The sequence below is a fragment of the Anser anser genome (assembly GCF_964211835.1).
Source record: "Anser anser genome assembly, chromosome: 8".
Taxonomy (NCBI): Eukaryota; Metazoa; Chordata; class Aves; order Anseriformes; family Anatidae; genus Anser; species Anser anser.
This window is the reverse complement of record NC_139728.1, coordinates 11,175,134-11,203,096: the sequence shown is the minus strand read 5'-3', so window position 1 is coordinate 11,203,096 and position 27,963 is coordinate 11,175,134. Positions and strand designations below refer to the sequence as shown.

At 42.7% G+C, this 27,963-nt stretch overlaps 1 protein-coding gene across 8 annotated transcripts; it reads left to right on the top strand.

The window, feature by feature from the left end:
- The first annotated feature begins 132 nt into the window (after positions 1–132).
- SOAT1 (sterol O-acyltransferase 1) lies at positions 133–27,963 on the top strand. 8 transcript variants are annotated; one of them, XM_083845895.1, is made up of 16 exons: positions 133–219; positions 2,957–3,086; positions 10,251–10,309; positions 15,590–15,738; positions 15,826–15,885; positions 16,322–16,429; positions 18,330–18,612; positions 19,685–19,763; positions 20,437–20,518; positions 21,207–21,252; positions 22,385–22,514; positions 22,881–22,978; positions 23,479–23,577; positions 24,036–24,171; positions 24,873–25,018; positions 25,860–27,963. In XM_083845895.1, the coding sequence occupies exons 2-16, from the start codon at positions 2,963–2,965 to the stop codon at positions 25,914–25,916; spliced, it is 1,656 nt and encodes a 551-aa protein (XP_083702021.1). In that variant the 5' UTR covers positions 133–219; positions 2,957–2,962; the 3' UTR covers positions 25,917–27,963. The 8 variants fall into 8 exon arrangements, with proteins under 8 accessions (XP_083702021.1, XP_083702022.1, XP_083702019.1 ...); XM_083845896.1 differs by having other exon boundaries at positions 136–219; positions 2,953–3,086; XM_083845893.1 differs by lacking the exon at positions 133–219 and adding an exon at positions 226–361.

Sequence of the window (27,963 nt, the reverse complement as noted above, 5' to 3'; positions counted from 1 at the left end):
AGGGGTGAGGAGGGAGGAGGGGCGCGCGCCCCCCACGTGCGCCTCACGTGCCGCCTCCCGCCCGCCTTCGCCCCGCCCCCTCTCCCCCCTCAGCCAATGGGCGGCGGCGGCGCCTCTGCTCCCCCCCCCCCTCCCCTCCCGGATCCTGGTGCGCGGTGACGTGCGCGGCGGAGGCGGGAAGCGGCGGCGCGGGGCCGTTGGCGGCGGGAGCGGACTGAGGTGACTTGGGGGGGGGAGGGGCGCTCCGTGAGGGGGCCGCCGCCGGGTCTCTGCTGCTTCCATTGCCCTCCTCGTTCGCCTCTCGCTGTGAGACCCCAGCTTTGTGCCGGTGCCCGCCCGGCTCGGGGGAGCCCCCGCGAAGGTGAGCCCTGCTCGCTCCGAGGGCGTGCTGGCAGGGTTGCGAGAGGGAGGACGGAGGAGCCCGGGTTTATTGGGGCCGGTCACGCCTATAAAAGCGGGGAGGTCCCGCTGGGAAGCCTGGCTGGGGGACGCCAGCGTCACCCGTCAGGTGCTCGGAGCGGGGCGAGAGGAGCGGCTGCTGGTCGGGAGGCTTCTGCCGTCTGAGGAGGAGGAGGAGAACCTCTGGGTCCTGCCCTGCCGTGACCGGTCTGCCTCTAGCAGGGGTCGGAGGGAAGGTCTGCTCTCCCCAGACACCGCTGTGCCGGTAGCTTCTCAGGTGCCGTAGTGTTATACTTCTCATGCGGAAACCCCATGAGGAAAGTATCTGCTTTGCTAGATTTCCCCCGGCACGGTTCTTGTTTCTGTGCCAAAAATCCTTTGCTCTGATCGCTTGACCTCCGCTGAGTTGTTTTGGTACCGCATCTGCGGAGCTCACTTAGGATACCAACTCCCTAAGTTAATTACCTTAATTCTTCTTCTGAATACATCATTCTTCCTCCATCCATCCTGGAACGTGTTATTCTTACTTCCTTTCTGTCAATCTCTCAGATACTCTTACAACTCCCATGTGTGCATTGGAGAGGAGACTGCTTTCCTCGCCTCTTGAGGACAGAGAGCGTACGCTGAAAAGAAGTAAACTTAGTCCTCTGTTGGAGCTGGAGAACCTGTGCTCCGTAAGGATGGGTGTAGTTCATGGGAACAACTTGGCTTGGATCAGGAGGCAGTGGAGATGCTCTGTAATAGCTCAGGGGATAGATTGTTAATGATCAAGTTAATGTGGCTGCTTTATTCCCCTCTCCTTCTTCCCTCATTTTTCTTTAGAATCTGCGCTGTGATCAGTGACCCATTCTTATGTGATAGGATTTTGGCCACCTCACTTGTGTAAGAGCAGAAGGATTGAAGTGGCTGGCTGGCTGTAACCTCCATGTAGTTGTAAGCCCCAGGTGGGCAAAATGATTCTTTGATAGATGTGATGTGGCAGTGTCTGTACTGGGAATCCGGTGGGAAGGCAGCGAGCTAGGAAGCATAGTGTCTTCACAGTGGTGCTTGGCTTGCACTTAAAGGTGAGAGGGTTGTTCAGAACAATGGCAGCAATAGGTGTGGAGAGCTGTTAGAAGTGGGCTAGTCCTGCTAGCTAGTTTTCTGTGCTGCTGAGCATGTTAACTGAAGGAAGGTTTACTGTTTCCATGCCTGATCCTTTGTGTTCTTCAGGTGAACGCTCTTTGTATTACATAAATCGTGATAGTGTGAGCTATCAGCTGGTTTACAAAGCCAGCTTGGAAGCTTGTCATTTTTATGGTCCTTGGTTTTATAGTGTGTAGACTGACCTGGCTGGGATCTTGTGACACAGGGCTAAAAGGGGCAGTGTCCTGCAAGAAATGGCGGTGGTGGTTGGTTAATCGAGTTGTTTGGTGTTGGAGAAGTTTAATGTGTGCTGTGGTGCCCAAAAGGGGAACGATGAATTGCTCAGCTACAGAGGGGGCAAACACAGGAAGCTGCAGCCTGGCGGTATGTGACCGAAAGAGTTCAGTTTCCCTTTCTGGAAAAGTGTCAGCCTCAATTTTCTGAGGAAATTCATTCTTAAATTATATTCTGCCATCTTTGTTTTTTCTACAATTGCCTGACTTTTCCTTACCTATTTCTAATAGCTCATCTGTGTTGGTGCAAGTATTCTTTTCACTGGCAGCAAAACATGTCCAAAAACAAAGCAAGTCTGCACCAAGGTAGGGGAGAAATGTATCAAAAAGGAAAAGCACATGTTTGAAAACCTAGTTCTGTAGGTGCCTGCATGTTTTTTTTTTTTTGGAATTCCAGTTCTGAAAATTGACCCTGATTGTAGCTACGTATCTGTGAGCTTCTTTGAGCTGTTCTTTGTGGGCAGCGTGCTGGGATGTCACTGTGACCAAACTGGAGTCCCTTCCCCCTTTTAATTAAAGAAGGTTTTTCTGTTTTTCAGCCTAGTTGTAGTAGTTCAGGTGTTCCCTGTCAGCTAGCAGCTCTGTCTCCAGCAGTGACCTTTGTCATTGAATCTGGCATAGTTCAGACCTGATCTTCTCTTCCTGTTTTTCCTTTATTTGCAATACAGCCATTGTCTGCCCAACCAGAGTACAAGGATCTATTGAGGAAACCGCTCTTTCAGTAAGGACTGAAGACTTGACAGGAAGGGGCTTGGCTCAAGTAAAATCATGTGGTTGGTTCTGCAAAGCAAACGTGCCAGAGCTCTCTGAAGACAAATTCTGCTGTCCGACTGACTATTGGAAAGCATTTACAAAGGCTTTTAAAGATTTCACAAAGGCTCGAGTCATTTTAAATACTTAAATCTATAGGGAAAAGGAGGGAGCTGTGAGATGAAAGATGTGTTGTTTTTTTTTTTGTAGTGGTGGAGAAACTTGGATACTTTGCTCCTTTCCTGCTTGTAGTAAGGGATGTGTAACCTGCAGTAAATAACTAATACAACTATAGAGCAAAGAAGGCTATGTAAATTATTCTTTAACCATTTGAAGAATAAATGAGGTTTTGTCACTAATTGTTTTCTCTCCTTTTCTGGTCTAGCTAGGCAACAATGGCAGGTGAAGACTGTGCAAGGAAGCGCCAGTCTGGCTCCGCTGCAGCCCACAAGCCCCCTGAGAACGAGGAAGTGCAGAGGAGACCTGAGGGTGAGAGGTCCTTCCAAAACGCAAGCAATGGTGAGATTCTTTCACTTGGGCTTAGAGGGGTTTGTAGCAGTTTGTATTGTGGCTACCTAGAAAGTAATGTGGCTTGTAGTTGGCTGGCTGGGAGGGTTGCTGCTGCACGTGGCTTGTCCCTTAATTTGCAGGGATAATTGTGTGGCAGTTGGAGTGGTTTTGCCTGTGGACACTGACTGTCTTAAACTCCTGGGTTATGCTGTACTGTTTTTCAGACTGCTGGTGATGGAATTGCAGCTCGTTTTCTTTCTCTTTGGGAGACTGAATAAGCAAAAAGCTAAAGTAGTTTGTCACAGTGTGCCATGCGAATATAAACTCTAAACCCCTGGTACTAGTGATTCAAGGAGATGATTTTCACTGGTGCAGTTCTGAATAACGTTACTATTTTGCTCTACCTCTTTAAGCTGGAACGGGAGTTGGAGCAAATTTAAGTTTAGAATAAGTTGGATTTCTTCTTACAACAAAGTATCTTGGAGAGAAAGTTGTCCCACAGACTACCTAAGAATTGAGATTCTTTTTCGTCAGCTGTTGGTGCTACTGATAGTTTAATTCAGTAGAATGGGACTGTTTTATCAATGCTCTTTTTGGAAACTTGCAGGGAGTTAGTGACTAGTGGAAAAGAATTATGATGGGTTTAGAAGTGGACTTCCACCTCTTTATCTATGTAAACACCTTAACTGTTATGCTTAAGTTTGAGTTCTTGCAAGCTTATGGGTAAAGAATAAATAGAGCTGTGATAATTAGCACCTGATAGGTGGGTGTGCCTGTTTTTTAAAAGCCTTTCATTGTAATACCTCTGAAATGCAACATAATGTCACTGCAGGTGAGATACTGTGGGTGGATAGCAAGTAAACATTCTGGGACAGGTCTCCTGGAAGTGTACTGGGCTCTCGTGTGTTGGTATGCCTGGTGGGATGGTTTAGTACAAAGTGCCGCCTTCTAGTACAGTCCAAGCTGCAGTGGAGGACAGCAAAGACAGCTGAGGGGCATCCTGTTTAGTTACAACTAGCTGCCTTTTATCTTCCAAGGTTGCTGCCAGTTCAGCAGAAGGGTTGTAAAGACTTCAGACCAGTTAATGCAGGCTCTTTGCTCGCCACAGTGATCGTGGCAGTAAGAATGCCACAGGGAGCTAGGAGACAAGTCAGGCTCTGACTGAGTGGATTACAGGACCATGCAAAAACCTGGAGCCCTCTGGTCAGGAATTTCTCTCTATGGTAGGGTTAAATCTACAGCTCTGCACCACAAAGTTTGAAGTTTTACAAAGTCCAAGGCATTTACAAAGTTCAGACGTTTCATGTAGCAGACTCTTAACGTAGTCCAGTATGCTTGTGTAAGTAGTAACAGTTTTCTGTGAAAGCACAGCTAAGGTGGAAGAATTGCTCAAAAGAAGTGCCTGTACATTTCTTTTTCAAGATTTTTGTCCTAGCTTGTGCATAACTATTCCTAAGGCTTTAGTGCTGATGTACAAAGGCGGCTTGAGGCCAGTGGTCTGGTATGTAGAGTTTTAGACAAGACGTGTACTGCAGCCAAGGAGTTCTAGACAGGTGAAGATGGCATCTTGTATGCAAATAAATATGTAGTATCTTCGTAGCAATTCTTTTTGTAGAAAAACTAAATCACTAATGTGACTTGCCACCCTCAATCCTCCCTGATTAGCGACCACAATCTGCTCTTTAACTTAAGAGTTAGCGTCAAGGGCCAATTGACTAGTTTCCAGAAGTGTGTGAACTTTTTACGGAGGCTGCTAGGCTATTAATCCCTTCTTTATTCAAACCGAAAAGCGTTGGCTGATTTAGTCCCTGTATTGGCTTCAAGACCACAATGGCTCAGACTCTTCCATTTGTGTAGCTTAGGCTACGTTTGCCTCATCAGTGCTGCTGGAAGCTCGCAATGCTTGCTGAGTTCTGAGACTGGATAGTTTTGGGTTGTTCTCGGGTTGTCCCTAGGTGGGTTTGTATCTTGTAATGGTTCAGTCTGTAACTTCACTTTGACAGAGTAGCTGAACGTTAGTCTTACACCTTTTCTCCTGAATTGGCTTCAGTGTATTAATTAAACAACTAATTTGGTCTTGGCATATAGTCAGCAAATGATCTAGGCAGCAATAATCCCTTGTCAAAATCCAGGCTGCTTTAAGATTAGTTTTATGTGTTTCCAGCGGGAAATGCGTAAAGGTAAATCTGTTCTGCTTAATTGGATGTTGGTACTGGGCAGTACTTGCTGCAGGCAAACTTATCTGGCATGGCTGTAATGGAAACTGGATAGATCTAAAAGATTAGAGAGGATGGTTCTTTGACTTGTATCTAAATGCTGAGATGAGAGCATTCAAACCGGTAAACTGATGGTTGTGGAGTCTGCCCTTCTTTCCTCAGAAATCAGAGAAGGGGCCTGGTGTACAAACAACCTCTGCAGCATATCTCTGTCTGGTGTGAGTAAGCCTGTCTGGTAATGCTGGACTTGGAAAGGGCTTGTTATCTCCTAACCAGGAGGTTACTGTTGGTCGTTCACAGTGCAAAAGTTCATGAAGCCGGGTGTCTGAGGCACAGCAACAAGTGCGCGCGAGCTGCTTGAATTGAGTTTCTTGGGTGTGTTGTGGGGAGGCTGATGAAAAAATTATCCTGTTTAAGACCGGGTTCTGGTAATTCTTAGGTTCTGTCATGTTTTGTAACCCAGGGGTTTGGTGAAGGCTGAGAAGTTTCTTGTGAAGAGCCTGGGGATGAGCTGGCATGACCTGGAGCATCCCACTGTTTCCTCCTTGTGCAGACGCCGTTAGGGTCCCGTGTCCTTGCAAACTTGGCTTTTTAACTGGATTCCTTGCCTAACTGCAGTGCAGTGACCTCTGGGGCCTGTGCATGCTTTAAGCAGATCGGCTGAACTCTAGGGGCAATCTAGCCATAATTTGCCTCTATCTGCTGAGTGGCCACAAGTCAGCATAACTCAGGGTAAGGCTTACTAGCATCAAATTATTGACTCGTGTTCCATATCTGGTGCAATACAACACTTCCTTTCCTTTTCAGTACCCTTCTGATAGGTTGGCTTTAACATAGCTGGTCCTTCAGATAACAACATTTTCAGTGTGTTTAGAGAGGGAGCCTTGGAATCCAGGTATCTGACAGTAACAGGAAATCCTTCTGCCTGTGTTGCTTTAGTCTTTTGAATGATATATTGTCTTCATTATTTCTCAGTTGAACAATTTTTTTAAACCCTTTTAGGGAAGGGCAGTATTGGGTATTTGTATCTGTGACATTACAGGATCTTGAAGTTAAACAAATCCTGATGTCGTTAGGGGGAAAATACTTCTAAACTGTGAGTGATTGTCAGGTATGGTTTTGTCTTGTGTGCTTGGTTGGCCTAGTATTACCTGAGAAGTACTTTTTTGACACACAAGCTTCACTTTATTGCCACTTATCTGCGTGCTTTTCTGCAAAGAGGCATTTTTGTCATGAATGCTGTGCAGTGATTTAAATGGTAGTCATCTTCCTGGGTTGTTGTAGCTCCTTAGTAGCAAACTGACCTCCACAATGCAGGAACAGTTTGAGGGGGAGTGATTCAGAGTGCTGATCTTCAGGCAAATCCTGTGGCTGAAGTCATTACAGGCTGGAACCGTAACACTGCACACAAACCATGCCTTTGCTCAAACGACTTATTCCCACTTGTGCTCTCGGTTGTAATTACAGACTGTAGCAGTTAAAATGAAAGTTTTTTTTTTTGACACAGCTAATTCCTGAGAGCTTGTTCAGCAGAGTGCTGGCTAGTGTCTCCTGTAGAAATTGGTTTTGCTGGATCCCGAGGTGCAGCACTAACAGGTCATATGCATTGGGATGATTCTCATCTCAATGTCACCTGCTTGTAACAGCCACAACAGAAGGCTGAAAAAAGAAAAATGAAATCCTATTTTTAAAAGTTTGTAATTCTTTCGTGAAATTTAAGTTGCTCAAGTTTTCAACAATGAGAAGCTTTATCAATAATCAGGTGATCTATTTAAGCTTAGTTTCTTTAGGAAGCCAAGCGAACATTTTTAAATTGTTCTTTTTTTTTCTTTTGACTTTTGAACCTGTTTTGAATTTGGGCTGCACAGAGGTGTCAAATCCTGCAGGGATCAGTTTCTACAAGCCCAAGACAAGTGGTCAGCGAGATAAAGATCTTATCCACGTCTATGCTGATGGGAAGGGAATATTGAGTCTTAACTAAAATTTCTACCTGTAAGCAAAGTTCTTTCAAAGCAAATCCTGCTTCAGCCTCCTGTGAGATTTGCTACTATTTCATGCTAGTCTTCAAAGAAGACTTTCTTCCTTACGATTTTAAATGTTTCCTCTTTCCTTAAGGCATATCCCACTTTGCTTTAAGTCCTAGATGTGCTTGCTTGTCTTGTGCAACCTTGAATCTGATTTTCGTAATGATAGTGTAATCCCAGAGTGATACAAAGGAATCAGTCAAAGAAAAAAAAAACGTAGCCTTCTCAGTGCACAATTTCTCTTACTCAAAATCATGTGATGGTTCTCTTCTTGAATGACCTTCGGGAACATAGGGAGCAGCTTGCACAACAGGAGATGAATGATTCAAGATGATGATATTATATGTTCCCTGGTACCTGCCTGGTGATCCAGCATGAGTTTATTGGGCAATGCGAAACAGCAGGATGAGTTGTTTTGGGGTGTTTTTTCTTCTACAGGGGACTTCTTTTTATTCTGGAGAAGAAGTAACTGAGCTTACAGGTGGTTTTACTTGGTTTGCTGCATGAGATGTGTATACTGAAGACATTGAGGTCTTGAAGTAAAGGCTTTTTAAACTAGCCGTGTTTCTAGGCAGTGTAGTCTCTGCATACACACTGGTGTGTGGGTGGATAAAGTGATAGGAGGGACGCTGTGTACAACTTAGCAATTGCAACATCAGCAGGTCAGAGACCTGCCTATTGTCCTGTACAGCCAATAAAGCTGTACGCTGGGTATCTGTGTAACCATCTCTTAAGGCTTCCTAAGTCAGAAAGGTTGTTTTAGTTCCACAGAGAACCACTCCTGGGCAGCAGTAGTAACCAAGGCCTCAGATGCAAGATCCGGCAGGAAATAACATGGCCAAAGCAGTTGCTGCTTATTTTTATTTTGGTTTGAAAAGGAAATAGTGCAATCCCCTAAGTCTCACATGTCCTGTCATCTTTGGCCCTGTTGGATGGCTTCCAGTAAACTTGACAGTCTTGAAGACTGGCCGCTGGATAAGAGACAAATCCTCACCTTTCTGCAGGAAAGGTCAGTTCTGCTCTGAGCTCAGCATCTGTGTGGTTTGCTTGCTGGCAGATAGGTGTCAGGTGGTTCTTGGCCCTCTTCCCCTATTACTGCTGTACTCTTAATACAATTGTGAAGCAGAGCAGTGAGGGAGTGGAGCCCCTGAGATGATGTGAAGGGCGTACTGTTCTGCTGCTTATGGAATGGCTTGGTGTTTTTTTACTTTTTTTCTTTGGGTGGGGGAATCCATTTGAGACCAGCAAAGTGCATAAGCTGAGTGGCACAAGGTCGCTTACACTCTTGGATTGTTTTCCACAAGCAGCTGTTGTTCAGCAAGTACAACAGTGTGGTAGGCTTAAATGCTTAGGTAATACTTTTTTTTGTTGTTTTGGAGGTGTGATGCTTAGCAACCAAGAATTCTATCTTTGTGAAAAGTGATCTATTTGTGCAGCCAAAAAAATCATGGTGTTTAGTAAATGCGTTGTTTGTGTTACAAGGCTGATAAGTAATAGACTTATCACCAGTCCGTTCTTCGGTCTGCAGCCTGTGTATCGATTTTTACAGGCAAAAACTGTTTTGCCTGCTTGATACGGAGTGGCAGGGATGTCAACTGAATGCTGACAAATGAGCATAGCTTCACTGAAGGTAAAGTTTCACTTCACTCTTCTACTACATTGGAACTGTAGTTCTCTCTGGAGTGTTTAAACATTTTTACAATTGTCTGCTTGCAGAAGCACCTTCAGATGAGTGCTTTGCAGAAGCCCTTGCTTCTATTTAAAGCACACTGTACGCTCTGTATGGATGGGATGTGCACGTACAAGGGTGGCATTACAAGCCATCAAACTGACGTGAATATGTTAGCAGCACAGAGCACTGCAAGTGTGATAATGCTGCTGCATTAGAAACTGAAAACAAAAGTTGTAATGTTAGCCGTATGGTTGTAGCTATAATTGCCAGAGGATATGCACAAGGCAAGGGCTGTTGGCATCTTTTCACCCTAACTAGTATTTTAGGGGGGAGGGTGGATGTTGCTGGTTTAATCTTGCTTTTCCTTCATATGTAAGACTCTTGTAAGAATTACAAAACAGAAGATCAAAGTTAATTATGGGAGGGAAATGCCAGCTGGCTTGCCCGTTCTCTGCAACTGCTGCAGACAAACCTTGTCTTAAAACTCATTTGCTCTGAAATGTCTGGTTTGTGAATGGTGTTCCTCCTGATGTAACAGAAGTATCAGATGCATATAGTTTTATATGCGAAAGAAAGGCAATATTTGAGGCTTAATATTTAAGACAAAGGTATTGTTAATGACCATAATGCTATGGCATGGTGAGACCCGTTTGGCTAAGCGATGAAATACGTTGACGAATACAGTCAGACTGATGCCTGCCCTTCTCCTAGGGGATGATGCGGGGGGAGTAGCCAGGTTTGAATGCAGGATCACCTTCCAACTTGTCATTCAGCCTGTCTTCAGAGCTGGTTTCTTTATTTTACAGGCAGCCGTAATTTGACTGCCTTGTCTATTGGCAGTGTAGAGACCTCCAGACAACCTAATCTTATGTCTAGTTCACTGTGCCTGAGATAAAACTCTGACAAAAGATCAGCACGCTTGGATGTGACCTTCCAATGGTTGTTCTAATTGCTGTTTCAAGGTTGAATATGTTTAGGGACCCTGGGAAGATTTGTGGAGTTGCAAAGCTTTCAAAAATCCAGCATGTTATCAGTTGTTGCCTGCTTTATAATGCTGTGATCCTAAACGGCTGTTTAAAATACTTGTTCATGCTTGTGAATTTCCTGCAGTTTTGTTTTGAACTTACTGGGACCTTACTAAAAATCAAGAGCACTAATGAAAAATCAATGGATAAGCTACTGCATGCTGTTCTTCCTGTATTTTCATATGCGGTCACATTGCTGAAGATGCAACTGCTAAATATTTGCTTTCCTTCCTTAGGCCGGGTTGATGTTGACCATGTGATAACAAGGAAAATGCAGCTAATAGCAGAAGCTGAGGTAAATACACTCTTAATACTTCCTTGTGGGGAGGAGCGGGATAATTGACCCAGATTGTCTCCTTTGGAGACTGGCTAGTCCTGGAACACAAATCTCTACTCAGTCATAACTTGAGCACAGTGACTTCTACGCAGCCCTCTTTCTCTTTTCCTTCTGTCTCCTGACTTAGCACAAGAGGCAGTGTTATCAAACGCAATTCTTTCTTGACCCCCCAGTAGGTTAGAGTCCAGTGATAAGATTGAACTTGGAAGCATGCAATAAAATTGAACTTCCCTCACTACTAACTTCTGACAACAGCGTGTTTGTCAGCTAGCCTGTTCCCTTTTGACAGCTTGCAAACTTAGTGTTTAAAATGCTCTGTGACCTGCTACCCACTGAATAAAGGCATGTACAGCACCTAGCCTGTGTCCCACAGCTTCTGGTGCCCTGGCTGTGGAGATGGCCTTACTGAGCCTTGGTCCCACTTTTTCTTTTCTCAGTGAGCAATGTTTTCAGAAATAGTATTGTTTATTTCTAACATCATCTACGTCTGTGTGAGTTGCCATTGTCTTAGCTTATGCTAAGGTGATTTATAGGCAAATTAACTGAAGTTAGCTAACAATGAACTGCACCCTCTTAGCTAACCATTGTTTCGCAGCAGGCTTGTCCTTCAGGGCAAATTGTCCTGCACTCTTTCTTCATTTTATTGCAGAGAATTCCATGGTAAAGATGAAGTCATCTAATTGCTTCAGCCTTATACAGATATCAAGGAGTGAATACTTGTAGGACAGAAAAACTAAGCCTTTGAGACTTTATTGCTTTAAAGTCTCTTCTCTCTCTCTATCGGTGGTAATTTACAACAGGTAACTATAGTGTATGTCAGTGGGTTCCACTAAAGGTGTACTGTTTGTGCTGAAGCTCCTAAAATTCAGCCCATGAGAGGGATAGTCAGCCCTGAATTTTATTTCATATGTTGTCTTCTCCAAGTGATTCTTACTGAGGGCATGATAGAGCAAGCCTCATATCTGCCTCGTATCTTTTCTCTGCAGACAAACACAGCTCTTGCAAATCACCGTTTGCAACAGATGCTTGCACAAGCAAGCTTTAAAAGACTGTTAAGCAGACAGAGCTTTGTAAGCTCCAGGTTTCAGGGGGTACTAGCTGGATGCAAGCAAACAGCTTGATCTTGGATTTCTTTTGTAAGGAAAGTCTTTTCTTTCTAAATGTTTTCTGGCCACCAGGTTTGAGACATACTAGCCTGTAGTCAAGGTGATTTCTTATCCACAGTAAGAGTCAAAGAAAACCAGCAGGGTCAGTGGCACTTCTAATTTATTCAAGTTGCTCCTGAAACACGGGGAGTTCAGGTTTTAAATGTTGAGTTTAGCAACTTGCAAATTTAAGGTGCCTCAAAGCTACAAACTTAGCTACAAGGCTAACTAGAAATTTGCATCTGTTGCAGCATTCCTGGAGTGCCTGCTCCTGTTGTCCAGTGGTTTACACAACAGAAGCTTGGATTCCGGTTTATCCTTTAGGTGGCAGGTATCTGAGGCCTAGACAGATGCTTCCTTGAAAAGTGCTGGTCACTGACAGCTTGCACTGATTTAAATGGGAATTGTGGCTGGTAGGTGTTATTTCAATTAGGATGCCTTCATTGTATGTTGCAGTCCAGTTGGAGGATCTAGTCCTCTGTTAATCCTGAACTGAGTTGAGAATGGTGTCTGTCACTTGATCAGGACTTAATGTTGTGATGTTTTAGTAACTGAAATAACTAAACCTGTTAGGACTAAGATGAAGGGGAAACTCTTGTAATTTTCTCTTCAGCAGTAAGGTACAGGGTTATTTGGCTCAACTTTCTCTGACTTGTGGCCTATTGCTGGCCAGCTTCTGTTATTTATCGCATAGCATTTTTTATGCTTGTCCCCCTTCTTGTCCTTGTTCTTGTAACGAGCAGATTCTTTTAATTGGAACTTGACGGTTACAGGTGAGTGGATCTGCCCAATTACTTGTCTAAAACTTCAAGTGCAATTTAGGAAACTCTTGTTGAAGTGTCCTGAGTTAGGAGACACTACAAGACCAGCTGCGTGCACGCACCCTGTCATTGCATAAGCTGGTGGGAAGTGTGTCTTCTCCTCTGCTGTTTCACTTCTTTGGTGACTGAGTCACCTGGCTTGTTGAGCACTAACAGTTATTCTGGCAATTTCTCAAACAGACTGCCCTTTGATTTGTAGTCGTAATAGAAGCCAATATAGCATGATATATTGTGTGGCTTTGTTGTACAGAATTACGTTTACTGTAGGGTCTGTGCTCCAGATGTATTGTATTTTATTTAATGAGAACTTGTATCCTGTTTTCCCAGTCCAAGCACATGCATATGTTGATGTTGGCCCTGGAGGGTTGTGTTAAGAGGAGGCAATCTCAGTAGAGTGCTAGCTGAGAGGGAAGAGGTAATTTAAGGAAATAATTTTTCTTAAACTCTTGCTGAGAGGCAATTAGGCTTAAAAAAAAATAAAAGGACGGGGGAGAACTTAAAATAAAAAGACAGGTTTTGGTAGGAATGAATAGTGCTTTTATTTTGGCATGGAAATTTGTGCACTTCAAGAGGAGTAGGAATTTGTATTGTGGGTTTTTTTTGGTAGGCATATGTGCGTGCATGGTATAAAAGCACGCCGTGACAGGGAGCAGCAGTGTCTTCTGTTACAGGCTGTAGTTCCAAAGTACTCAACTAACTCTTCCTATTCTTTTTAAAGGAATAAATCACTTTCTCTGCAAGAGAAGCCTCTTCTGCCTCCCAGAAAGCAGTATGTAAGAGTAGCCAGCTCCGAAGAGCTGTTTCATTAAGTGCTGGTGAAGTTTGTTTATTCTATGTTGGCAGCTGCCAAATAGGGCACAAATATTTTTATTAAGTTAAATATTAATCTGCTCCTTCTCCTACTGCAGCTTCTGTTTCAAGAGATCTCTCTGAATCTGACCGCTGTGAAACAGGAAGAATGTAGAGTTCTGGCGTGGCTTGACTTCAGGGTCTTCTGGTTTTGTGGTCTCATTTCAGATTATTTTGTATTTACTGCAAGAGTTAAGCTTGGCTGTTTGGCTGTCGTTGCATTAGACAACAGCATTTTGTATGAATACAGCATCTGTTAACAGGTTTTGTTGGCCCAAAAGCTCTGTGACTGAAGCGGGCTTTTTAGATGAGCTTTTGGTGCCTACTTCCTTGTTTTATTAGTCTTTGTGCCAGTTCCTTCTTAGCAAAAATAATGCTGCTTCAGCTTTTTTTAGCATAATTGTTAAGCACTGAAACATAAACATCAACTGACAAATGAGTTCAAGCATCACAAATGCTGTTCTGAGGGAGCATCATTTGTGTGCACAACTTCCAGGCTCTTTCTTTCCCTCCTTGAAAATAGATTTTTGTTACTTTTCAGCCTTAAAGATTACAGAGTAAACGCTGGTAAGGAATTCTGAAGGCATTTAGAGAAATGTGTTTTTAGAGCTGATGATCAGTGGGTAGGCTAGATGAAATCATATTTAGTTACCGCGTAGAAAGACTTGGGCCTTGAATCTGAAGGCAAACTGAAAGTCCAATGCAAAAGGATGGTCAGACAAGTGCTGCTAATAAACACTTGCATTTAAAAACAAACAAAAACCAACCATTGTATACAATTAGGCTAGTAGTCCTATGAGCTTTCTTGTAACTTGCTTATCTCCTGTGCTGAAGATAACTATCTGGCTTCTGAGGTGCTAACAGTCTTAGGATCTTGCGGTTGCCCAAGCTGTCACTGAAATACAAGCGAACATGTTTCTCTTTTTCTCCCCCTTGAGGGAATTAGTTTTTCTAGTTATAAGAATAACATTTAAGCTACTATGCAAATCTAGGGTTTCTCTTTGCAAATGAAGAGCAAGAGAATTTGTACTGTAGTGAAGAGCTATCCTGACTTCAGTGTAACATTTTCTGCAGAAATAAGTACTTTTAAATATTTTATCATTCAGTTTCTTTTAAACGCATCTTGTTTTAAAAACTCTGCCTGGGGTGTGGGAGATCAGGTCTTTGAAAGTTCATGCTGTGAGGCTAAAGAGAGCACATTGAGATATTTTGTAGGCTGGAAAATAGGGGAATGAATCATACCCGCTAGTCTTTAGACAAGACAAAAGTGATATGAAAACAAGGCTATAATCTTAACGCTGCATAGTTTGTCATTTGAAGATGAATTCTAGTCCTAGTCTGGATAACTTACTTAAACCTCCCAATAATAATCTTTTCCTTTCTTGAAAGAAACTTTTTATCAGGTGAAGTAAGCAGTCTTTGATCAGGGTGGCCTGTGTCTCATTCACAGCCAGTTATCACTTATTTGTGCTCTTCCAGTGTATTTTTCCAAGGAAGTGGTAGATAAGGAAGATGCTTGTGCATTTTTTTATGAACCCTTAGAAATGAAGAGCTCTAGCAAACATAGGTGCTTCCCAAGTTTTCTGATAACTTGAGGAGGTGTTGGGAGGACACGAATATGCTGAAAACAGTACAACTTGGTCCTAACTGGCTGTATTAGAAAAAATAACTAACATAAAGCTTCCTGGGAACATAGCAGATTATGCTGGGATGTTTGTTCCCATTAATTCTTTAACTTCAGTCTTTTTACCTACTATTTTTCTCTCTCATAGCACCAGTCTTAATGCTTAGCAGTGTGGCCCTGTTTTGTTGCTTTAGGGAAGTCTTGGAGTGTTCTGTAGTTTCAGTGGTATAGAGGAGTTTTTATTTGAATAGCAGTAGAAGAGCGAAGGCAATATTTCTTCCTTTGTTCATATCTGAGATCATTCCTGAATTAAGGCATGAAAAAGTCAATGTTGATTGCTTACCCACAAGCATGAAGTCACTTTTCTCCCCAGTAGCACTAGATTGGCTAAAATGTAAATCTTGTTTGCACTTGTTTTTGTGTGGTAGGGATGTAACTGGTTAAAAATGAGAAACGTTTTGTGGGTATCATGAATTAAGTTTAGCTCAACTTCCTTAGCGCCATAAAATGTGAAATACCTGCCTCTCCAGACACACATGAAGGTCAGTATGTTTGCTTTGTTCCCGTGTTGCATCTCATAGGGAAGACAAACATCATTCAAAGTCCTGTGGCCTGAGGTGTGTGAACAGGCCTGGATAAGCCCCTGATCTTGTCCAAGTTGGCTCCAACTGTAGGGCAATGGTACAGGAATATTTTCTTGATGCCTTTTTCTGTCCTGCTCTGGGATAAAAAGAAATGTAAGTCACTTATGACATATACCCAGAGACTTAAATAACTTGCTCTATTTTCACTCTGTCAGCAATTGAAGCCAGTTTTCATGAAGGAAGTGGACAGTCACTTCACAGAGTTTGTGAACAGTTTGGTGGCAAAATCAGCATTCCTGGACTCCTCATCTTCAACCTCCTTCTTCCCAGCTTCCTGCTCTGAGAAGGAGCTACATAAAGCCAAGTAAGTCAGTTCTAGGCTTGTCCTGTAATAAGGTTGCTTCCTGAAATCCTTATTTGCTTTTTTCTTGAACGTTCTCCTTGTTTGCAGGTCCTTGAGAGCCCCGCCAGAACATGGGAAGATATTTACTGCGAGGAGGTCCCTCTTGGAGTGAGTAGTTCAGCTTCACCCTTCCCATTAAATTGACTGACTGAAAATACCCTTGATAACAAACAAGCTAGCCCTTGCTTAGAGGAGAGGTACTCCATTTCCCCCTACTCCGCTTTTCCCAGCATTCAATCCCCCTTGGACTAATCCACCTAAACTTCTCCATTTCTTTCTGAAACATCCAGCCTACAGCTTGCAGGCTTCCCCTAATGTAAATATACAATCCCTCAGAACCATTGAGATAATGGCTAATTATCCTTTGAGGATAAAGGAAAGAAGTGTCTGACATGCAGACTGGCTTTTAAATGGTGTTAACTGCAGTCTCTTGAATTGGAATGGTGATCTCATGTTATCGTACTATGAAGTGCTTTGAAAGCAACATACTGGAGGTGTGATCTGCTATGTGGATGGCATGATAGCATTTGAATCTCTTCCTTAGTGAGCTGTTTGAAGTGAGTCACATCAGGACGATCTACCACATGTTCATCGCTCTTCTCATTGTCTTCATCCTCAGCACGCTTTTAGTAGACTTCATTGATGAAGGAAGGTAAGAGTGTTTTGGAAAGACGAGGGCCGGGGCTGGGAAGTGCTTGCTCCCAAAGAACCAGAGCTACACACAAACTGCAGAATGCAGCTGGAAGGAATCCATCCTTGATCTTATTAGAAGGGGGTGTTCAGCTTGGTGTACTTCAAACATGCTGCAATCCCTGTTGAGGGGATATGGAAGCTTCAAATAAAATTACCTAGCCATTGGAAAAATCTTACGGACAAGTGCTTTGTTTCAATACTAGTAGTGAAACAGCAGCCTTCAGCTGCTTGCATTGATTGGAGGACAGTGTTTTTGAAGAAAATACTTTAAATATGTTAGCAGTCCTTTCTCTGTTTAGAAATGATAGTCCTGGAATGCTGTACTTGTGCTTAAAAATAGAACTTCGTTTATCCTGTGGAAGAATCTCAAGGATATTTGCACAGCCTCTGTTAAGACTGTTCTTTGAAGGTAGCCAGTTCGAAACAGGATTGTGAAAGACTGCTTTCCTCAAGCTTGCTTGTTGCTTTAAATAGTATCTTTTTGGCAAGCAGTATCTCATGTACACAAGTAGGATTACATGTTGATCTTGCTGATTATCTGGTCTTCAGTGTATAAAGCCAGAGCTATGTCTTGATTATAATTGTTGTCTTGCTTGTCTAGGTATAAGAGCAGGCTCATACACTATTGAACATCATTTAGCTGATCCTCACTTAACAGCGGTATGGATTTGGGGGGAAAGTTGGCAGTTACCTCTAAAATCAGCTGAAGGACTGGGTTAGAATCATAGAATCATTTAGGTTGGAAAAGACCTCAGATCATCTGATCCAACTGTTAGCCTAGCACTGCCAAGTCCACCATTAAACCATGTCACTAAGCACTACATTTACAGGTTTTGGAGACCTCTAGAGATGGTGACTCAGGCTGCCCAGGGATGTAGTTGTGACAATACTTCACAACCCTTTAGTAAATAAATTTTTCCTAATATCCAACCTAAACCTCCCCTGACACAACTTAAGGTCATTTCCTCTTGTATTATCTGTGAATACTTAAAAATTTAAAAAAAAATAAATTGATCTAGATCTGATAATTTAGATCCACTTTGCAATGAGCCTAATGGATAAGAACAAATTAATTGCGTTGGTGTACTCTGCATTACCCATTCCTCTGAGCTGGGTTTAGAACAGCTACTTATGTGTAAGAGTAAGCTCTGGTGACTTCGGGCTGTACAACTGAACATCTGGGCCTTATGTTTAAGTTTGATTAATGAAATAAATTACTCAGTGTGCATTGCTTGAATATATTCACGTTGACCACCCAATGACTGCAAGCCTTTTGTGTGACTTCTAAAAATGAATCAATGTGGAATGTGTACAGTTCTCACAAAACAGAATTAAATTAGGTTTGAGTGCTAGGTGCCTATGGTGGCATGTGTGGGGGGAGCCTCTCTAGATGTTAAACTCCTGAGAACTGATTCTTCATGGATTAGTGCCGTCCTATGAGTGTTCCCCAGAAGCTCTTTTGGATCCTGATTCAGCAGCGCATCATTCAGTCACGTGCTTTTTATTAGCAGGGATGAGCTTGAACATACTCTCAAAGCACATTCTCATCTTAAAGCTGAACTTAAGCCCTGTGGGATTTGAAGGTAAGCTGTTCCTGACAGCATTGATGGCACGAGTCCTTTAGCCTTTATCGTCTGCTGTGCTGGTGGGTGGTCACTTACACCTACAACAGACAGCCCTGTTTCTGAGCTGAAAACTGTCACGGTCACTTCTACCTAGTCTCTCAAATAATGGTGTTCTGACCTTTTGTGAAGGTCATCAAGTAATGACGATCTGACCTTTCACCACTTAGTGAAGTGGAAGTATTTCCTAATGAAACAATGGACTCTGAATATTGTCTCTTCCCTTGTGCCTTTCAGGCTGGTCCTCGGATTTGATCTCTTGGTTTTCGTTTTTGGAAAGTTCCCGGTTGTCTTCTGTACTTGGCTGTGCATGTTCTGTGCGACGGTTGTCATTCCATACGGCCTTTTCTTCCACTGGGCCCAAGGTTACTGCAGCTCCTCCCATCGTGTAATCCGCTCTCTCTTCTATGGGATGTTGTTCACGCTCTTCCAAACAGTCGGGCTTGGGCTTGGGCCGACCTATGTTGCTGTATCATACGCCCTGCCTCCGGCTTCCCGTTTTATTGTAATACTGGAACAGGTAGGTGCCTATCTACTACCTGTGGCTCTACTGAAGCTTCTTCTCAAAATAAAAAGGGACCTTTTTCCGATGGGGTTAGGTGTTTCTTTCATTCATTAAATTAAGCCAGGGCTGTGGATGGGAGTTAATCTTTGACTTAAACACTTACTTGTGACAGGTCTAATGAGGAAAAACTACTGATAGCAAACTTTGTTTTGATTTGGAAACCACTTTTTTATTTTACTCTAGGATTTTGCAGGTTGTTTTTTTTTTTCTGAATGCTTCAAGGCTGAAATTGTATTTATTTCTAGTTGTCTTGTGGATGCTAAATGCCTAAAAACAACCATAGGGACTTGTGCTGTAGCTCACCAGGAAGCTGTAACACTCCTCTTTTAAATAAAGGTACATAGTCAGCAAGTGATTCCTCTTTCTTTGTCTTGTAGAACTTTATTGGAAGTGGAATCTTCTTTTTCTAGAGCGGTGGGAGGGATATGAGAGTTTGTGGAGGACTGCTTAAACAGGTTAATCCAAGGATGGTCAGAGATCAGTGTGTAGGCCTGAAGAATTAAATTTGGACAAGCCTTCCTTTTGATCCTGAACTTTAAAAAGAAACAAACAAAAAAAACCCTGCATGGCAGCTGCAGATCTATAGGTGGTACCACTGTATTTTAGCCTAGTCATTGTTGCTGTAGGACGTTTTTAACAGCACAGTTTCAGGACTTTGAAATGTACTGGCCTATTGAAAGGGATAGGGTTTTTTGCATCCCTTTTACTAGCCAAAGTTTTTGGTTAGTTGGCTAGTGGCTTACTGGTCTGATTTGGAATCCCTGCATACACCATATACTGCAGTCCTATGAGTATAAATGAGGTGTGTTTTGACTCTTCTGAGTCATGATTGCTATAGCTTGTTTTTCATTGCAGTGTTTTAAATTCCTGACAGTTAAACAGGCTTGTGGGTAGAGGAAGCAGCTCTTTCCTGGTAGGAGTAAATTGGAGAGGAGCCAAGATGCTAAAGGTGTTGCCCTAAGATGCTGGATGCAATTTTTGTTGGGAAGTTGGTGAGTATTAAGGTGATGTTCTCTTAATATTACAGGTTCGTCTGGTTATGAAGGCTCATTCATTTGTCCGTGAAAATGTACCTCGAGTCCTGTCATCTGTAAAGGAGAAGTCTAGTGAGTAACTTGCCCTGCTTTTTGCTGACAACTGTGTATAACCAGCTCTTGCTTACCCTCCATTGCTCTGAGCTGGTGTCATGAGTTGGAGAGAGGTGAGATTTGAGTAGATCACCCTGGATGGGGAGGTGATGATGCTCTAGGATGGTCTTCTGCATCATAACTTCAGTCTGAACCTTTTCATTTGGTATTAGGCAATAAGCCAGACCATTCAGGTTTGTCTTGCTTCAGGACTCTTTTATTTCTGCTTCTAGGATCAGTATGTAGAGGGTGCCTGCACACCCCCAGTTCAGTGCTCTAGTGAAACAACAGCAATTCCAGAAGAACATCCAAAAACCTCTCTTGGTGACGTTTGCTACAGCTGAACACGAACCCTTGTTTTGTTACGGGCCTTACAGTTCCTTCTTCCTTAGGAGAAGAGGAAACGTGATATCCGGGTGTTAGCACTGTACTGCCTGTTAGCCACCCTGACCTGTTAGCTGTGCTTCACAAGGATAATTCCTTCTGATATGTCTAGTTTGCTCTATCCCCTGGGAATCCCTTACCCTTAGATCTAGTCTGGTCTTTTTTGAGGTGATGAGAGCTGTATGTTGGGAGAGGGCACTGGGGAAATGAAACCTTTGGTAAGCAAAAAGATTGAAGAGTTTTCTTTTCTCCTCTCCCGTTCTTCTAGGCTCAGTACCTATTCCCCGAATTTCTCAATACCTGTACTTCCTCTTTGCTCCCACCCTCATCTATAGAGACAACTATCCCAGGTAACGTGAGCAACACTAGTAGAATGTTAAAGTAGTCTAAGAACTGAAGCCAATATTAAGGACCCCTGGATGTGATCTGTTAAGTTAATCAATTAGATCTTTTCTAAAGATGTGGTTAAATCTGTAACCTGGAAAAGACAGGATGTGGTTATGGAAACTACACTAATAATATTTTTTAATTTGACAGTTCTAGTTTTTCTTTGGGAAGTGCACAGGATGTGAAACAAATGAACTTGTTACTGAATATTGTTGTATGCAGTTCCTGCAGCAGGCTTGTGCATTGCTTCATGCGGTGTTCATACAAAGCCCTACCTCTGAGTTTGAGGAGGTAGGGCGAAGCCTTTGAAACTGGGAACTCACCGACTTTTCTGTACTTTGTGTTGAACTTTGATAGTGTCAGGTCAGCAGTTTTGTGACTATCGGGCAGATCACCACCTCCTGTGTAATTGCGTAATACTGCCCTCAAGATACTTTCCCACTTATGGGATTGCTGTAGTTGTCCTGCTGTGGTTGAAGGTGAGGAACCAGCAATTTGGTCCAGGCGTCTCTTGTTGAATGTCAAGAGATTAAGAACCTTGAATTCTAAGAAATCTTTTTCAGAGAATAGATCAGTAAAACGTGTAATTGAAAGGAGGATTTTGCTGCTCTTAAGTCCTATTTAGATGTGACACTGTGTCCTTTTTCCTAGGAATCCCATGGTAAGATGGGGCTACGTAGCTACCAAGTTTGCACAGGTGAGTAATACAGCTTTCTGAAGAACGGATTTTCAGAGGTCATTTAAACTGTGTTGCTAAACACTTATCCCCTTGGCACTAAGTTGCTTCAATGTGTTGTGGGCTTACTGGAAAAGAATACTTTTTAGTGATTAAAAAAAAAAGATAACGGTATTCTTGAACTAATAGTTATGTCAGAAATAAATAATCCTTGCTGAAAAAAGCCTCTAGAATTATTTTCTTGAGCAAGCAGACTCCATTCTATACAAACAAAGCTGTGCGTAGGGGGAGCAATATCCATGCTCTGTCACTCTTTCTTCACACTGACACTGCATTGTAATGCACTGGTACAGCAACTGGTCTACAGATATTCAAACCAATTTTGAAATAAGAGGCCTGGAGTTCAGTGCTTATTTGAGCTCAAGTCTGACCTGATTTTCACTTCAATGTCAAAGGAGAACCTGTCTGGGCTGCGAGCTTCAGTAGCTTCTTGTGGATTTGTTTCTAAGAAATGGCTTTGTGTGACTGAAATTTTTATTTTAACACAATGCATTCCTGTTTTTTCTTAAACAAAGAATCATAGGCCTTCGGCTGCTCACTCTCTCACAAAAGAATGACAAAGCACACAGCTGGTTTACAGGAGTGTTTAAAGCAGTGGCATTTTGACTTCAACTTTCAGAGCAGGGATTTGTAAGCCGGGGAAGGGCTGAGGTGGTTTGGCTCTTACTATCTCCTTTGGTATAAGAGAGTAAGTTTTAATACTAGATATAATTACAGCATATATTTTTCAATTATTTCTAGACTTGTCCTGGACCTAGATCACAAAGCACTTTGCCCACTTACTTTGGCATTGACATGAGTCTTTTGTGTCATGATTTCTGAGTTGATAGGACAAGTAGGAACTTGCAACTTCTGTAGTGGCAAAGACTAGTAGAAAAGCTGATTATTTTTTCCTTCCTGGCTGTGAACGCATTCCAGAAATGGCTGCTGTTTCACTTTTTGACTAGATCCTTACAGAAGCTCATTAGTAGCATAGTAAAATTATACTTTGACTTGTGCTGGCAGCTGCTGTTCCTGTGTTCGTCTCTTCTAGAGCTGTGAAGTGGTAATGTCTTAATTGTGCATTTCTCTTAAAATCGCTCTTCTGTTTCAGGTGCTTGGTTCACTTTTCTATGCCTACTACATCTTTGTGAGACTCTGCATTCCTCAGTTTCGCAATAGTAGCCAAGAAACCTTTAATTTACGAGGGCTGGTCCTCTGCATCTTCAACTCCATTCTGCCAGGTAAGACCTGGATCCATAAGTAACTATCTTTATGGGAGAGACAGAAGGGCGGGGAGCTGCTTGATGCAAGCTATATTCACAACGGGCAAAGATGCACAAAGGAGGTCTTGTGGGGAAACTTCAGTGTTAAACTTCAGAATTGAGAGTACAAAATAAGCTTGGTTTTTGAATTAAGTCTTCAAAGCCAGATTCTAGGCCCTCTTGCCCTCTGAAATAAGAAACTGATATGGTTTTACTTTTTTTTGTGTGGGTGGCATAAAGCTCATGTGTCAGTGCCTATCAGAACAATTTTGACTGCGTTACATGTTCCAACGTGTAGCTGAGTGAGAACACTACAAAATCAATCTCACTCTGTCTTGCTTCTAGGTGTACTTATTCTTTTCCTGGTCTTCTTTGCCTTCCTTCACTGTTGGCTTAATGCATTTGCTGAGATGATGCGCTTTGCAGATAGGATGTTCTACAAGGTAAGAAACAGGAATTACAATTTATAAAGCATGCGTTATAAAGCTTCTAAACCAGATGCTTTTGTCATGGAAAGGAAAGAGAAGGAAAACAGAAGCTTTTTCTTAATGAAGCAACTACAGGATTTTGCTTGTTTTATTCCGTTAGGGCTCAAATTTGTTGCTGTACTTGAGAACAGTTTGTATTTTTACTTGGAAGTCTGAATGATTTGTGGGGCGATACATTTTCCCTTTGCATGAACAGAACCACCCACCAGGCATACCTAATAGCTCTGTTAGCATTTTTTCTTTCATCATTTCAGCCACTGCAGATTTAGACAAAACCAAATCTTGATAAACAGAGGAAAATGTTCAAAGTCCAATGGAATGTATTATTTCATGGTGCAAATCGTTATATTGCCTCGGTATTATTCCAATCAATGTTTCTTCTTGATATTCTAGAATAGACTTGTAGAATGGGTTGTGCTGAATTAAATTTAATACTCTTTCAACTGTGCTTTCAGGACTGGTGGAACTCCACATCCTATGCAAACTACTACCGAACCTGGAACGTGGTAGTACATGACTGGCTCTATTACTATGCATACAGGGACTTCCTTTGGGTGAGTAACAAGACAGTGCATTTTTCCAGATGCCCCATCATTGTCCATTGAGAAGCACGCGACTGGCTTGCCTCTGCTGGTTTTGGGTAGCCACTGTACTACTTAGAGTATCTGTTGCTCACTTCCAAGTCTGTTGGGTGCACAAAACGTGGATCTGAAGCCTAGTCTCTATTTGGAATGTTGCGATTGACTCGGCAGTCTGAACTCATGTTCTGTTTTGTTGAGCTTTTGATGAGTTGTGCATGGGCTTAACCTGAGAACTCATGCAGGAAATGCCTTAAGAAAAAAGCATCTAAAATCCAAGGTGTTCTCTAAAGAATTTAGCACTTTGTATATGTCACTCTGCAAGAGAAGGCCCCTTTGGCTAAGGCTGTTAAAAATTAAAAAATAAATTGAAACAACCGAACTAAAACCACAGCAGAACAGATTGTAACACTTGGTATTCTTCTGTCTTCCAGTTCTTTGGTAAGAAGTTCAGAGCAGCAGCTATGCTGTCTGTCTTCACGGTATCGGCTGCTGTGCATGAGTATGTTCTGAGCATCTGCTTCGGCTTCTTCTATCCAGTTCTCTTTTGCCTGTTTATGTGCTTTGGAAGTAAGTTCCCAGGAGAGAGTATGTGAACGGGCTGTGGCATCACTGATGTATAGAACTGTTTCTTGTCCAAGAGTCTGCAATTGTGGGGTCCAAAGCTTGTAAAAGGTTTTGTGCAGTTAAACTTGGGACTTCGACAAACAAGATGTGGGTGGGGAGGAAGAGAGACTATGTATGACGCATACTACTGTTCGTATCACACCATACGTATTTAGTAGCACTGCTTCCTTTTTTGCAAAGCCTTAGTTGACTTCCAACCTGCTGACATGCAGAATTCTTCCTTCTTTCAAGCTGTAGTGTAAGACAAGTATTATTTTGGTACTGCAGCAAGGAAGAGCACACAAGCGAGGGCTCTTGCATTTCTTTTGATTTTGAGCTAGAATAAGTTAGAGGGCTTTAGAACTCTAGGCCACCTCTGCCAGTGTGCTTTGGTCACGTACATAACAAATCAGTATTGATCCCCAAGCAGAGGTATACAGCTGTGCCAGCTTGCTAGTGAACTTCTTTGAACTAAAGGTCAGAATCAAGTCCGAGTATTTGCTCTAATGCAGTGCATAATCAGATTTTTGTGCGTTACACCAGCCTCAGGGAACAGCCATGTTCTGGGGATGAAGTGGTGGAGAAGGGGAGTATCCACTGGTATCAGCTGGTTTCCAAGTGATTTTCAGCTGCTCACCTGCTTTTCTTGTTTCACCTCTTTCTAGTGGTCTTCAACTTCATCCTTAATGACCGTCGGAAGGGGCCTATCTGGAATGTGATCATGTGGACATCCCTCTTCCTGGGCCAAGGTGTCATCATCTGCCTGTATAGCCAGGAGTGGTATGCCCGCCAGTATTGCCCTCTGGAAAATGTGAGTGACTGACCCTGCCCTGTGGGATAACTGACCGCGTGAGCAGCTTGTCCTTATTGCTGTGGGACAGGGCAGGAACTAATGGCACAAGCCTTTCTGACAGTCTGCTCTATTAGTTTATTAAGAGGTATTTATTTAAAAACCATAGAATGTCAGAAATCTCTTCTTAACAAAAGCGTTTTCCTTAGTACTCTTTGCTGACAGTATTTCACTTCTTGAAACTGAGGATGTTTTTCCCACATCTGAAAGGACATAAGGCACTACTTCCAAGTACATTAGGCCACTCTGGCTGTGTGAATATAACTGTAGCACTTGGTCACTGAGGTCAGGAGAAACTTTTCTAGGAGGCCTACAAAAACTAAGCTTATTGTGCCTTTCCCGGACGAGCGTGGGTGGCAATGAGAATCAATTGCCTATAAATGGTCAGGGTTTTTTGTTGTACTCGCTTTCTCTGACACTTCCTTGGCATCAGACTTTTTCCTACATAAAAGTTTGTGCTGTGCTAGTTGACTTCAGTTTTAGCCAAAGGTGTGCTCAGGCAAACTCAATTTTAGGTTTGATTCCCACTTAAGAGATCGCCGTCATACACGACAGGCTCCATGGGGTAATATGCTGCTAGATGGCCCTGAGCTGATGTGTCAGAACCACAGGCAGGGCAGAAGGCAGGCAGCTCGTTATGGCTGCAACTAGACTTCTGTGCCTTTCAGTGGGGATAAGATTAGGGTTGTGGGGTATGAAAATGTGACTTGATCTTCCCTGTTAGGGAAGTTTGACTTCAGCAGACCACACCACAGTTGGTGGTGTTTGCCTGTGACTAACATACTGCCTCTCTGTTTTGCAGCCCACGTTCCTGGATTACTTAAAGCCACGTTCATGGTCATGTCATATGCAGATGTAAAACTGATATGCTCTGGGCCGCATCATCACAGAAGATCAGAATCGTCCTCCAAGTATTTGGACCATTGACCTAACTCACTATGGACTTTTTCTAAGAGAAATTTTGCCTCCTGATTATTTGGGAGAAACTGTAATTTTTAAAAACATTACTGGTGCAACCCAGTTGAACTGGATTGCACCAGGCTTCATTGGCAGCATCTATTACATGCTGTCTCTATTTGAGCCATTTCCATGCCAGTGAAATATTGAGCTGAAGGTGTGGAATCTACTGGAATCCTACTCATCCAGGGGTCCCCCAAGTTGCTGCTCTTCTGGAAAACAGATAGACTAGTCAGATTTGCTAGTAGCTCATTTTTGGCTTCCGTCCATCTTCCTTAGCCATCCCTTTGCATTTTTTCTCATTTTTGGTAATGGGATGTCTACAGAACTTCTATTCTTTGTGATCTTGTCCGTTGCTATGACACGGACAAGAGGCAGAGCAACAGGATATTTGCCTCCTTGCTGTGAAAATAGCCAAAGTATTCCTGGATGGCTTTGAACTGCATTCTATGTACGTTGGCTGCCTGGAGATTTCAAGTGGGCAGAGGAAGAGGGCATTGTCAATTTACTTGTGGCTGCATTGGAGACTTAGATCTTTCTATGTTCAGAAGCAGGGCACAGTGGGTACAGTTCTTGTCTTTTTACATGGAAAATTTAGGTTTTCTCTGTATTAAGTTCCCAGCTGACTTTACAGTGTTTGGTTTTTTTTCTTGGAAGGCCCTTGTGAGTCAAGGAGTAGTTTTTCTTGTAGCTTTCCCTTTCTGTTCCTCCCAGATAACTAATTCTTTTAACACAATTTCCTTGTAAAAGAGCTCTTTCTTTAATTTGGCAGGTGCTTTAAAGTATACCAGTTAAGGCTTTCTGTAGTGAGAAAGATTTGAAATACTATGACTGACCTGTAAGAAAATGTGACTGACTTTACAGGTACATAGTGCATTCTCATTTGAAAGGGCTATGTCAAGTTCAACACCAGGAAGTTGTGGTGCCTCTTGCCAACGTGTACTGTAGCAGCTTCTAACACTGCGGTGGGGAGTAAGGGTTCACCCAGCTGGAGTCAGAGCTGCTTTTCATCTGCCTGTCTGCTCTCCTCAGGGAGGTTTTCAGGTGAAGGTCAGTTTTCTAGATACTACCTTCCCTCTTCTGAAGAGGTAGGACATCCTCCCACATGCTGCTAAAGGGAGAAGCATTAGGTGAATGTGGTGTTTCGGTATCTATTTATAACAGCAGTTACCCTGCCTATTGGGCAGAGCCCCTTCAGTTCCCTTACATCAGATGGTAAGCACAGAAAGGGACTTATACAGGATTTGGGTCTGTCCAGTTCTAATGGAATTACAGCTTCTGTTATTGGAGGGGGTGGGTAACCTGATAATTACCTTCAACCTTTGTCACAGGAATTTCTTAATTACTCAAATGTTCCTAACTGGCACTTTTTAGTAACAGCTTTTCCTTACTGACCTACAGCCTAGGTATTGGATACCAGCAGTATTGAGACTGATGGACTTGTCTCCCAATCCACTTAAGACTGTCCTTTGGGCTTCTATTTTTATTAACTTGAGGAGGGGGGAAAAAAGGCAATTTCATGAGAGCTAGATGATACTTAAATTTGTCCAGGCCTTCAGTCTCCTGTAAGAGGAAATCTCACTTATCAGAAAGGACATTGTCAGGTCAACTTTGCCAAACACAGCATGTGCATATGTGGCTCTCCTCTAAAAATACCTCGTACCAGAACTTGTTTGTTGAAACAGCTGAATTGATTTCAAAGGAAGGAGTTCATGTATCTAATCAAATGGGGCAGTATTAGTATATAAAATCTGGGAAATTAAATGGATTACTTTCCTGTTGTTCAGTTTGAATAATCCTAAATCTCTTTTACCTTATCCTTTGTGGTAGGAATGGGTAGTGCTGGAGCAATTAAGCAGTCACTCAACTCAAGCTTTCTTTTAAAAAAAAAAAAAGCTAACAAAACCAAACAAACCCTTTGGCCAAACAGCTCTGTCGCTTCCTTAATA

What these genes read in the sequence shown, in the direction of transcription:
- SOAT1 (XM_083845895.1), top strand. Translation starts at nt 2,963, where the DNA reads ATGGCAGGTGAAGACTGTGCAAGGAAGCGCCAGTCTGGCTCCGCTGCA. An exon ending in GCGAGGAGGTCCCTCTTGGA is followed by an intron (nt 15,886 to 16,321) that starts GTGAGTAGTTCA and finishes TCTCTTCCTTAG; the next exon opens with TGAGCTGTTTGAAGTGAGTC. An exon ending in TATAGAGACAACTATCCCAG is followed by an intron (nt 20,519 to 21,206) that starts GTAACGTGAGCA and finishes CCTTTTTCCTAG; the next exon opens with GAATCCCATGGTAAGATGGG.